Source organism: Penicillium psychrofluorescens (genome assembly GCF_964197705.1).
Source record: "Penicillium psychrofluorescens genome assembly, chromosome: 4".
NCBI classification, from domain to species: Eukaryota; Fungi; Ascomycota; class Eurotiomycetes; order Eurotiales; family Aspergillaceae; genus Penicillium; species Penicillium psychrofluorescens.
This window is the reverse complement of record NC_133442.1, coordinates 41,178-52,851: the sequence shown is the minus strand read 5'-3', so window position 1 is coordinate 52,851 and position 11,674 is coordinate 41,178. Positions and strand designations below refer to the sequence as shown.

At 46.3% G+C, this 11,674-nt stretch overlaps 3 protein-coding genes across 3 annotated transcripts; 1 reads left to right on the top strand and 2 right to left on the bottom strand.

Annotated features, from left to right (window-relative positions):
- Nucleotides 1–1,313: 1,313 nt before the first annotated feature.
- On the bottom strand, nucleotides 1,314–2,978 carry PFLUO_LOCUS5813 (uncharacterized protein; the record flags this gene model as incomplete). Its single annotated transcript, XM_073783294.1, has 1 exon — nucleotides 1,314–2,978. One exon carries the CDS (start codon nucleotides 2,976–2,978, stop codon nucleotides 1,314–1,316), a length of 1,665 nt encoding a protein of 554 aa, XP_073639864.1.
- Nucleotides 2,979–8,168: 5,190 nt separating this feature from the next.
- On the top strand, nucleotides 8,169–9,527 carry PFLUO_LOCUS5812 (uncharacterized protein; the record flags this gene model as incomplete). The annotated part of the gene is made up of 1 exon (XM_073783293.1): nucleotides 8,169–9,527. One exon carries the CDS (start codon nucleotides 8,169–8,171, stop codon nucleotides 9,525–9,527), a length of 1,359 nt encoding a protein of 452 aa, XP_073639863.1.
- Nucleotides 9,528–10,185: 658 nt separating this feature from the next.
- PFLUO_LOCUS5811 (uncharacterized protein) lies at nucleotides 10,186–11,382 on the bottom strand (the record flags this gene model as incomplete). The annotated part of the gene is made up of 1 exon (XM_073783292.1): nucleotides 10,186–11,382. One exon carries the CDS (start codon nucleotides 11,380–11,382, stop codon nucleotides 10,186–10,188), a length of 1,197 nt encoding a protein of 398 aa, XP_073639862.1.
- Nucleotides 11,383–11,674: the final 292 nt, after the last annotated feature.

Here is an 11,674-nt window from a genome sequence, read left to right as displayed (position 1 = left end):
ATTTTGACTAGAGGCGAAACTAATTGTTCGGTCATGACGCCGAAAAGTTCGATTTTGGAAATGGAGATGTCTGGAAAGCTTTTGCAGCTGCCACACTTTGTAGTTTGACATGTTATAGACCTCTTAGTCATACTTCTTTTCCCTTCGAGAATAAGTGATATTATTGTGTTGGTAATTTCATTCTATTTCCGGTGTTAACCCACTCAACTTTCCTTGTTCATATATACGTCATTGAACCTGGCGTAAACAGCTATAATTAAAAGGCCATAAATTATAGTTATTAGCAGCAATGGTAGTAGTAGTAGTAATAATAGTAGTAGTAGTAGTAGTAGTAGTAGTAGTAGTACTAATTTACCCAACGTAGCTTACCTGGAGTACAGCCGCTATGCGGGAGTGCAGTCAGGCCTGCCCGACAGAAGGAATGATGCGCATGACATCAATGCTAGGTATTGATAATCCATTAAAGAAAAACATCATGGTCACATCGAGGCTGTTTGCTTTCATAACAGAATGGCAGATATTGCAGCCGGGCTGGCGCCCAATGCTCACGTGATAGTATAGGCCTTACAGGCGAGGCATCAGTATGATCGGGGGAGAATTCCTGTAGTCTAGATTTTCTACCACGTACAACACTCTCACTATTCGATTACAATCAGACGTTCGATCGTTTCATGATTCCATTCGGCCGGAGAGTTCGCTCCAGTGGTGAGCCGAATTACCCTAGTTCTCCCGTCGGTCTTCCAGCTTCGACCTGGCACGCCACTGAGCAACGTTTTCCGCTCTAATATATATATTAGATTCGCACGATAAGGTGCCAATCCACAGATTACCATACTTGGACTGTACAAACGTGAAATTAACCCGCGAAAAAACGATTAGCCACCAGAGGAACTAATAAGGGCACGGTAAACGTATAGACATGCCAGCGGAATAATGGCTCCAGCTGTTCAGAATGGTGTTGTACTCGGAGAGACTTCTAATTGGATATTACGAATAACTGCGACTAATGAAAAAGTTTTCTGATGAAATTGATAGATCATACGTTCAAGAAACAAGAACACAGGTCTTAAAGAACATTTCCCACAAATCTCAAGACCAAAGGGGGCTTTAGAAATGTGAGTCAAAGTATGTATCGCATGTCATACGGGTATGCGTAGAGATAAACAAACAAGACAAACTTCGCACCACTAAGAACAAAAAAGGCAAAGTTTGGTACCCGATACATGGTCGCGAGCGGGCAAATCTGTGACACATACATATTGGCCACTGGGCATCAAGCAATCCAGAACCAGACTCGTTCTACTAATGGTTAATTATGAAATGAGAAGGGGAAAGCCATGCATACCAATGAAATTTCGTGGTTTGGGCTCTTCCCACAGTGATTCCAGTCGATCAGCTTCTTCTTTGCCCGACCATAGATCAAAGTCATCGAACTTGACGAGCTTGGTTTTTTTAACCATCTTGTATCCCAAGAAAAGGCTCGCAAAAATCGGGATATCGATGTAAGGGGGAATAAAAGACTTTGGACTGAAATGACCCGGAAAAAAAGCGTCGAATCCATTGAAGAATGCCACCGTGGAGGAGAAAATCACAGCGAAATAGGCCATATAGGGCTGGAAAGGTGCCTTAAATGGTAAGGTATCCCGGGAAATTCCATGGTGCCGCAGACCTCGATAAAACCGAATATACGTCACAGCAATTGATGTCCACACAATGAGAGTGCTAACTGAACTGAGGTTGCTGATCCAAAAGAAGACCTCGGCAGAGCTGGCTGAAACATTGAGATAGACAAGAAGGCTGAGGGCACCGGTAACAGCCACACAGGCGTATGGAACACCGAATTTCTCGTAACAAAGGAAGCGCGGTGCTTTGCCGTCCAGAGCAGTTGAATAGAGAATTCGCGTGGAAGCATAGAAGAAAGAATTGCCCGCTGAAACGGCGGACGTAAGGACAACCGCATTGATTATAGACGGTAAAACCCGAATGCCGCCGTTCTCAATGGCGATCACAAAGGGACTGGCACCGACTCCATTTGCACCCACTTTAATGGCATTTAGCAGGCGATGATCTCGAGACGAGACACACAGTCCAACAAGGAAAACACTGCCGACGTAGAAGATAGCGATGCGCCAGAAAACACGGCGTACGGCCTTGGGGATATTGCGGCGTGGATTTTCTGTCTCTCCCGCGGCGACAACGACCATTTCACTGCCCCCGTAGCTGAAGGTGGCTTGAATGAAAACTTTCCAAAACGCCAAAAAGCGCCCAAGTGCACCAGGTTCGAGATACTCCAGCATAGGTCCCGGATGGTTCCAGTATCGAAAGCCGATACGATCGTAAGTAGGAGTGCCGCCGAGTGTAATTATAAACATCAGGAGCATTAGGCCGACTATGGTCGTGAGCTTGATTGAGCCAAGAAAGAATTCCAGTTCCCCGTAGACCCGGACGGGCAAGATATTGACAAAAAAAATAACAACATATAGGACAGTGATCCAAACCGCGGAGGATACTGCATTTGGCCAATAGTCAATAACGAGAGCTGCTGCACTAATCTCAATGGGAACACCGATGGCGAACTGGTACCAATAATTCCAGCCGAGGGTGAACCCCAGCGCTTCATCCACAAACCGAGCAGCATATACAGGCACGGCACCCGGTAAGGGTAGCCACGTTGCCATCTCTCCCATGCTGTTGATAACTGCGTAGAGGTTGAACCCTGTGATGAGATAGGCAAGCACTGCGGACAGCGGCCCGGCCAGCGACAGAACTTGGCCCGCGCCAACAAACAAACCAGTTCCAATAGCCCCAGAAAGAGCCAGAAACTGGATATGTCGAGATTTCAGTCGCCGCTGCAAGTTGCCCACATTTCTCTGCTGTTGCTCTGATTTCGAGAGCTCTTCTGCTTTACCATTTTCTTCCTCATTATGAATGCGGCTAGGCCCTGTGGCCTCGATATTGTCTTCGAGTTTGACAGACATAGGTTGGTGTAGACCCGAGATTCAAAGGACCGATGATACAATAACATCAATGACCAACGAGAGCTACTTTGTATACGTATGCTCACCCCCATGCTCGCCGCCATGCACGGACCCTGTGCCGATACGAGAGCGTGGGGCTGAAGGGGGGTCCGGTCCCTGATTGTGACGCTCTCTTGGCAAAATTGCCGACTGCCGACAGTAGGCCAATTATGTTTGACAACTTAAGGAAGAGGACACCTATTTGTATCATTTAGCCTGGTTAGCTGCAACATTATTCCGGATCAAGTCCCCATTACGTTCCATTAATTGGTTAAAAAACTCGCCGCGTGGGGGTGAAAAGTCAACTGATAAATCGATGATTGCCAATAATGTTAATAACTAACTTAGCTTAACGATTTATTATTTTTAAGTCCTGAGCCCTCTCTGGCCTTGAATGAATGATTCAAAATCGTGATTGTTTTTGAAAATGTCACCACGCATTCGGTATGAACCGACGCCATTTGGGCACCAAATGAAGCGACACTTTTCCTTCAAGCACGGTTATCGCAACTTGAACCACGGTAGGACTATTTTTGCGGCCGGAACTGCTCTCTGAATTTACTGACCGTGCATAGGCTCTTTCGGCGCCTCCCCGACAGCCATTCGAGACAGAGCAAATACTCTACGGGATGAATGTGAGGCCACACCGTGCCCGTTCATTAAGTACCGATTCCCTGAACTTTTGGACGAGTCACGTGCAGCAATGAGCGACTTTCTCGGGGTACAAATGTCGACGGTCGTTTTCATTCCCAACGCAACCACTGGCGTCAACACTGTCCTGCGCAACATGGTATGGAACGCCGACGGCCAAGACGAAATCATCCAACTAGACGTTATATACGGCGCGTGTGGAAAAACTACCAGTTATGTCTGCGAAGCGAGCAATTATCGCGTGCGCACTAGAGAGGTCCAATTTGACCACCCTTTGGAGGATGTCGAGCTTATTTCCACATTTAAAGCCGCCATCCAGACATCTCGCAAAGAAGGCTTCAGACCCCGCATTGCAATATTTGACACCATATCTTCCAATCCGGGTCTTCGCCTCCCATTTAACGAGCTCACAGAAATCTGCCGCTCCGAGGGTGTCCTCAGTCTCATTGATGCGGCTCATGGTGTTGGTCATATTGAGCTCAACTTATCAGCCTTAGATCCGGATTTCTTCGTCAGTAACTGCCACAAATGGATGTTTACACCTCGGAGCTGCGCGGTATTCTACGTGCCTCAACGAAATCAACATATGCTTAGGAGTACATTGCCAACAAGTCATGGATTCGTCCCGAGTACTAGCAATGATAGTCGGCAGCCCGACTTGATAGGTAAAAGTTCATTCGAGTTAAACTTCGAATTTGTTGGAACTTTTGACAACATCCCCTTTCTTACTGTGTCAGAAGCTATCCGATGGCGACGAGAGGTTTGTGGTGGAGAGCAGAAGATCCTAAGCTACTGCAATCAACTTGCCCAAGATGGTGGTAAACGAGTCGCACAAATTTTGGAAACACGAGTCTTGGACAATGAATCCCATACTTTGACTGATTGCTGCATGGTTAATATACTTCTACCGATCAGCATTCCAACCACTGGGTGTTCATCATTCCTGAGTCAACCTGATGGAACAAGCATTACTCTGTCCGACTGGATGCAACAGGCAATGATCAAGGATTATAATACATTCATGCCTGTGTTCCCTTTCCAAGGATGCTGGTGGGTACGACTAAGTGGTCAGATATATCTTGATCACACCGATTTTGAGTGGGCTGGATGGAACCTGAAGAAGCTGTGTGATCGTGTGCGAGAACATACTAGCAATAGGAATCTAGAGTAAACAATAATACTGGGCGTGATGTGGCAGAGTTGCAATTGAGAAAACACACAGGGTGCTCAATTTTCGGCTAAACAGATTACTTCTGCGTGCTCGAGAAATCGAGCGACGACTGTTGGTTGAGGGATCCAGGATGCTTAGTTCTGCGAGGCGAACCACCATATCCGCGTTATTCCACGCATGGACCCAGCCTACGTATCACCTGGCTAAATCTTTGGCTCAAGGTGCAAAGGAAGCCCTGTAGCCCCTAGAGTTTGAGGAAATTATCTTCAGGGAAAGCCTCTTTAATCACGACATCACCTTGCGCATTGCCAATCACGAATGTTTTGCAGATTATTGGGACATCTGGTCTTTATTTTTCAGGACTGTAATTCATAGCGAGGCAGTCATTGTTGCCATGATATTAAATTTTATAATACATATGTCTGTCTTAATTTAAATCAGTCATCGGTAAAATTAATGCCGATGTTAAGAATAAAAACAAGGTGGGAGAACAGGAAACCGCCGAAAAGGTATTAATAACAATATCCAACATTTTGTATTATTTTGTATTCTACCGAGGACGTGCCATTACCCCAAAGACTTGTGTCTCATTCAACTATCAATTTTCTTATCTCGCCATATATGTTCGCGTGCAGTTGAAAGGCCGCGATGTTAGAATAAAGAGCGTGTTGCATCCTCTCGGCCAATTCACCGATCTAGGTTGTCGGAACCGGCTAGGAATGACCCACTAACTACGTCAGAGGCTTACTTGTACATTTGATTTCAAGGATAGGTACACGAGGTGGGGGTTTTCCCTTGATATCGTTTCAGTAAATATAGAGGCCAAAGAGCGAACACAAGCTAAGAGCCTGACAATACCAACGACTCTCCATTAAATTAAGGGTGTCTATTCCCATATACTCACCTCCAAGTTAGACCCTTTACCATTAGCCTTGTTTCGAAAACTAGACCGGGTCTTTTACGGGTTATAATCAGAAATATTTGATGGCTCATTTAGCTGCAAACTCTAGTCAAATTCAGGTATCTGAAACCCAGTTTCTACTACTATTTGTGCGTTCTGCTCCTGAGGATATGCCCGAACTTTAGTCTCGTTCCTCCAAAGGGGTATTGCGTTTTATGGTGTCTCTGGCAATTGGCGATACATGTTAGGAGTCCAGTTGTGCCACCTACTATTCTGGCGATGTGTATATTCATTTTGTCCGAATATCCTCGATGGTAAGTCAGTCTTGGAATTTACAAGCGAATTTTCTCAAAATAAATCGCCCATTTTTAGGTTGATATCCAAGGGTAAGTACGAGATGGCCTTGAAGGCCTTGATGCGACTTCGTCGGTGCACTTGGTGGGGGACTGCACCAAACCAAAACTCTCCCGATGGCTAACATAAGATCTCGTAGTTCACTATTAGATGAAATCGTTTCGCTGTGATTGCCGCATTTACCATAATGGTTATGCAACAGCTTTGTGGCATCAATATCTTTCTTTCTACAGTATTACTTTACATTTTTCACATTTATCTAATTACTTGCTTGATAAATGACCTGACAAATTTGAAGCTAGCCGAATCCTGGTCTTTGGTGGTTTCACGGAGAAGACGGCCCTAGTTGGTTCAGTCGATGCATGTTAGAAGTTACAAAATAACTGCAGCTACCAGAGCTTTGCATTGCTTCTTTATGTCAAATTTTGGGCGCTAGCCTGGCTTGGAAACGTCGCTACAGTCCTTGTCATTGACCGAGTCGGCCGCCGTACACTATCATCGTGGATCTTTCCCATGATGGCCGTGACACTGCTTGCAGCCGGTCTCTCCTTTCATATTTGTGATGAGAAGTCCCGAATTGCTCCTGGGTTGCTGTTTATTTGTGAGCCATTTGTGAAAGTCCTCTGAAGATAGAGTTTATGTGGTACAGAGGCCTGACTCTGACCTGTTCTAGATCTCTATACCCTCGGCTACGCTTTTGGAGAAGGGCGTGAGTTGCCATGTATTATTACTACACTCCATCAACACTAGATTACCCGAATACAGCGGTTCCTTTCACCTATTCAGCAGAGATATTCAGGCTAGAGATTCGAGGCCCTGGCATGGCATTTGGCACTAGCATCACATGGATATTTTCTTGGGCACTTGGTAAGGCAGAAAATTATACCAAATGCTCATCGGGCTAGGCTGAGAATATACAGGATTTTCGCTCCCATCTTGTCTTATTGGCCTTGGAAATGTTTGAGCATTCGGACTATACGCGGCTTTTGTGCATTAGGCTACATCATGATATTATAACTTGTGCCTGAGAGTAAACAATGAGACTACCCTTTCTCTTATACATTATTGTCCCTTTTCCTCATTTTCCGACAGATAGACGCTAGAAGAGCTTGATATTGTTTTCAGCATTGGAGTGACGAGTCATGTCCATTTCGTCACCATCAAGGCGCTTCAGCGCATTAGACTAAGCTGTCATGAACGGCCTAAAATGGCCTTATTGCAGTGGGCTACTTGCACTGAAAGAAGCGTCCCACACGAAAGCGAAAAAGCGAGAATGACTCAGTGTCGAGTGACGCCAAGAGCTCAGGATGTATGGCCAGAGTTCGAGCTGAGGCCGAATACATAGAGTCCGCTGCTGAGAGTGGACCTTCATAATGAATAAGAGTGTAAAAGTCCTTTCGATTTAGAGATGTTACAGCCCCGTGTGGAGAGGTAGCTAACTTTGCCACCAAAAGATCCTAAATTTAAATCTACACGCTGATCAAATCCCGGGAGGTTAATTCCGAGTGTCCCAATTCCCAGGCACTGCATAACTCGCCTGTCCTTCCCAAAATGTGTGCTTTACCCATCGGAAATACTCATGAGTCAAATCTTTTTGATTGATTGAGCAATTGTCAGACAAACCTCTAACCGGATAGATATTCACTGACAGTAAACTTTCAGCGCCCTGGACCACATACTCCGTAGTCGGGCTACTAATAAGAGAGATAGTCAAAGGTAATCACGCTTAGAAAATATTGTATTTACTACGGAGTACGAGCTCGCTAAATCCTCCTTTTATTCTAGATCGACGTGCCTCATTTCCTGGTTACAGAACTTCTGATCCTTTAACTCGCTGGTTTGAATTAGCGCGCTGTTAGTGGCCATCCACCCAATCGGAGGAAAAATCTCGGAACCCCTGAATCAGGATCGGCAGTCCGGGATATTATTCATTCTCCCTCCAGTCTCGGTAACTAATGCGTAGTTATTCTTGATAAGTGAAGAACCTTGACTGGTACATCGCATTTCGTACAGTTTTACAATATATGAGAATTAAACCTCTTTGCTTTCTTTCCAATACCTGGCGCTGCCAAAGATGTACCCAAAGACAACAACACTTGTTGCCCTAATCGCATTTTGGGCGACTTCGGGCTTTGGAGCGCATGAACACCACGAAGACGCCTCTCAAAAGATTTGCTCGCTTCCTACCACCGACGATGGAAATTTCGAAATTGCCACTCCAGCCGAGGTTGGGCTGACATCGGCCCAAGTTGATGAAGCTTTGGCGTATGCGAACCTTCACGGGCGTGACTCCGTTCAGATTTTCCGCAACAACTGTTTGGTTGGTAGAGGACTCGCAGATCCACTCACAGATTCTCTGCTGGCTCAGGTGTGGTCGGTCACAAAATCTGTTGTGGGAATTCTCGCCGGCATGGCTGTCGCTGACGGAAAGCTCGATATTGACCTGCCCATTGGCGACTACCTCCCACATGAACCAGGTTGGGGTGATAAGGCTCACCGAGCTATCACTGTTAGAGATATTCTGACCGAAACATCTGGAACTCAGGAGGCACTTTTCGCTGAGGCTGCAACGGTTCTTACCGATCCTAGTGTTATCCAGGAATTCTTAGCCCAGAAGATCATCCACCCTCCAGGGATGCATTTTGAGTACGGACAGCGCGATGCCGACGCCGCAGCATATATCGTCCAAAGTGCTGTGGGTCGCGACCTCCAGGAATATGCTCAGGAACGTCTGTTTGGCCCGCTGGGTATTAAAAAGTCGTCCTACTTCTGGCTCCGTGATCGATCGGGAAACACCTATGGTTATGCCTGGCTTTTCATTGCCCCGAAACACCTCGCGCGGCTGGGACTTCTGATGCAAAATGGAGGAAACTATGAAGGCCAGCAACTTGTGCCTTTTGAATGGGTCCAAGCTGTGGCTACTCCGTCCCCCAAAAATCCTTGTTATGGGTATCTTTTTTGGAACAATCGAGGCAAGCCATGTACCGGTGCAAATGTTCCAGTTGCGACCACCATTCAGCAGACCAGCATCTCGAGTGCTCCACATGATCTGTTTGCCATGGTGGGAGCTCTGCAGCAGAATAATTTCATGGTTCCTTCTCTCAACATGACGGTTACTTGGACTGGTGTGCTCGGTGATACAGCGCCAAATCTTTCAGTTATCCTTGGTGCCACGCCCGGAAATCTTTATTATGACTTCTTTAGAATCCTCATGCGAGCAGTTCAAGACCCAAAGGTTCCAGACGCAGGACCTTACACATCACCGCCCCTCAGCCTCGACATCAACCCAATGGATTATTTGAACCCACTGGTCCTACTTGACGACTTAGTGTCAAATCCTGAATGTAACGTCCTATTCTGCAACGGCAGAATCCCTACTCAGGGATTACTCGACAATTTGGAGGCTATCCTTGGCTACCGACCCACTTTTTGATCCTCTTTTCGATCCTGTACTTTACATTCATATAGAGTCTATAGGTCTAAGAACGTTTTCATAATCGAGATAAAACATGTTATCATAGCTTAATAAACATTCAACTTATTCTTGAAGATACAATAAGATATGGCAATGTAATATCGGTAAGAGTAAACCTGTTGACATGGGAGATTAGCGCTAAGATCATAGGCTGACTGATAATTTCGATGCAAAAGCGAGCACGAGCTCAGAATTCAACTCACGATAGATATAATTTCGTTCATCTGATTTCGATTGGGTTCAATTGATCTAATGTCCCTTGATTTTGCTAGGGGGCGGGAGGGGCCAAGGGCCAATAACCGACGGATATTGCTTTTGTTGCACACCTATTCCATAGCAGGCTGGAAGCTAATCTAACTGGGTAATATTATCGGTTTTTATCAGAGTGGTATCTTTCTTGTCCGGTTGGGCGACTTATCTAAGGTACTGCCATATTTAAAAGTACCTATACGTAGTCAGTTATGCATGGCTACATAACTACAAGATTTTGTGGGTTATGATCAATGCTAAAGAGCGTGTTGGAATGTTGAAGTTTCTCTACGGATCAACTCCGCTAGATAGCGATAGGAAGAAAAGTAAATTGATAGTTGCAATTTGAGCCTGACACAGCTCCTTTTTACATCTCCTCAAGCGTCGCATCATACACGATGCCGGCCATCTCTCTAGCACGGTCCATCCATCCAAGCACCCTGCCACTCTCCTCCTCGCCAACAACCTCACCTAGGCCACGAGAACCCCTCTTTCTCCTCGCAACTCTCTTAGCGATAACGTCAGCCTGATACCAGAGGCCCCAACCCCTTTCCACGGGCATTTCAACCACCTCCTCCGTCTCCATGCCATTTTCATCTAGATGCTCCTCGTCATACCACTGAACCAGTAGTTCCTGAGGTCTGATTGGAGGGAAGGGAATAGAGACTGACGCTTTGGTGGCTTCTATACGTACAGCTGGCGCTGCTTTTGTGGCCTGTAACCGTTGATAAAAAGGTGGTTTGCTAGAGCCGGGAAGAGTCATGCTCGTCGTGACTATAGCGACCGCCTCAGGTCGCTTGCTGCCGCTTTCATTATTCTTTGATTTGGCGAGTATGACAGTGTTGATATCGTCCACCTCCCCTCGCACACTAGGGACTGACATGGAATGCGCATGCACAACTTCGGTCTGCGTCTCGTCTAGACTGGATGGAAGACCATTTAGCGCAAGATCAGCCCACGTCAATGCATATACGCCCTGATCCAGCAAACTTCCCGCTCCAGCCGTCTTATCGAGAAACCGACTTTCCTGGCTTAAATCTGGTGACACGATCGGAAAACTGAATTCAGCGTAAACGCGCTTTACCTCGCCAATGCGTGGAAGTAGCTCGTGCTGGAAGTAGAGCGTAGCAGGGATATATCGTGTCCACATCGCTTCCATGAGCACGACATCTTGCTCCTTTGCTAGATGGCATAATTGAATGAATTGTGCGCGGTTCATCGTAACTGGTTTCTCAACGAGCACATTGCGTTTGCATCGTAGAGCTTTTTGCACGTGGGCGTAGTGCAATGGGTGTGGCGTGGAGATGTAGACGACGTCGAAGTCTCCCTTTTCCAACATTTCTTCCCAGGAATAGTAGATAGTGACGGTCTCGGCATCTGGTATTTTGTGTTGTGCCAACCAGCCGGCTGCACGAGAGGCACTACCGGTCGTACTGACAGAAACGAGCTCATGCTTGATGGACGCAGAAGATTCCCGGGGGAGGAGCAGATCTGGTAGGAAGACGGAGGCGATGTTGGAGAGGGAGAGCGCTGCCCAGCGGCAGGTAAATTGGACCTGGGTCATCACGGGCTACGCGTATATTGTATCGCTGTGCTGAATTTTCCTAACAGTGGCTTGGGTTTGGGAGCGATTGGTCCTCCCTCTGAAAAACCAATTTGTGGCTGCCTCTGTAGACGTGAGTTGTCAGATTAAAATTATCAAAGGTTGGAAATCGTCGCAAATGAGGAGTAATTTTGCCTTATGGGGTTTCTCCGTGTCTTGTTCTATCGCTTTGTCAGTAGGCGATCCTCATACACAAGCAAGGGTACGGACCTTCAACCCATTTAGGCCTTTTCAACCTTTTAACCGCTTTTTC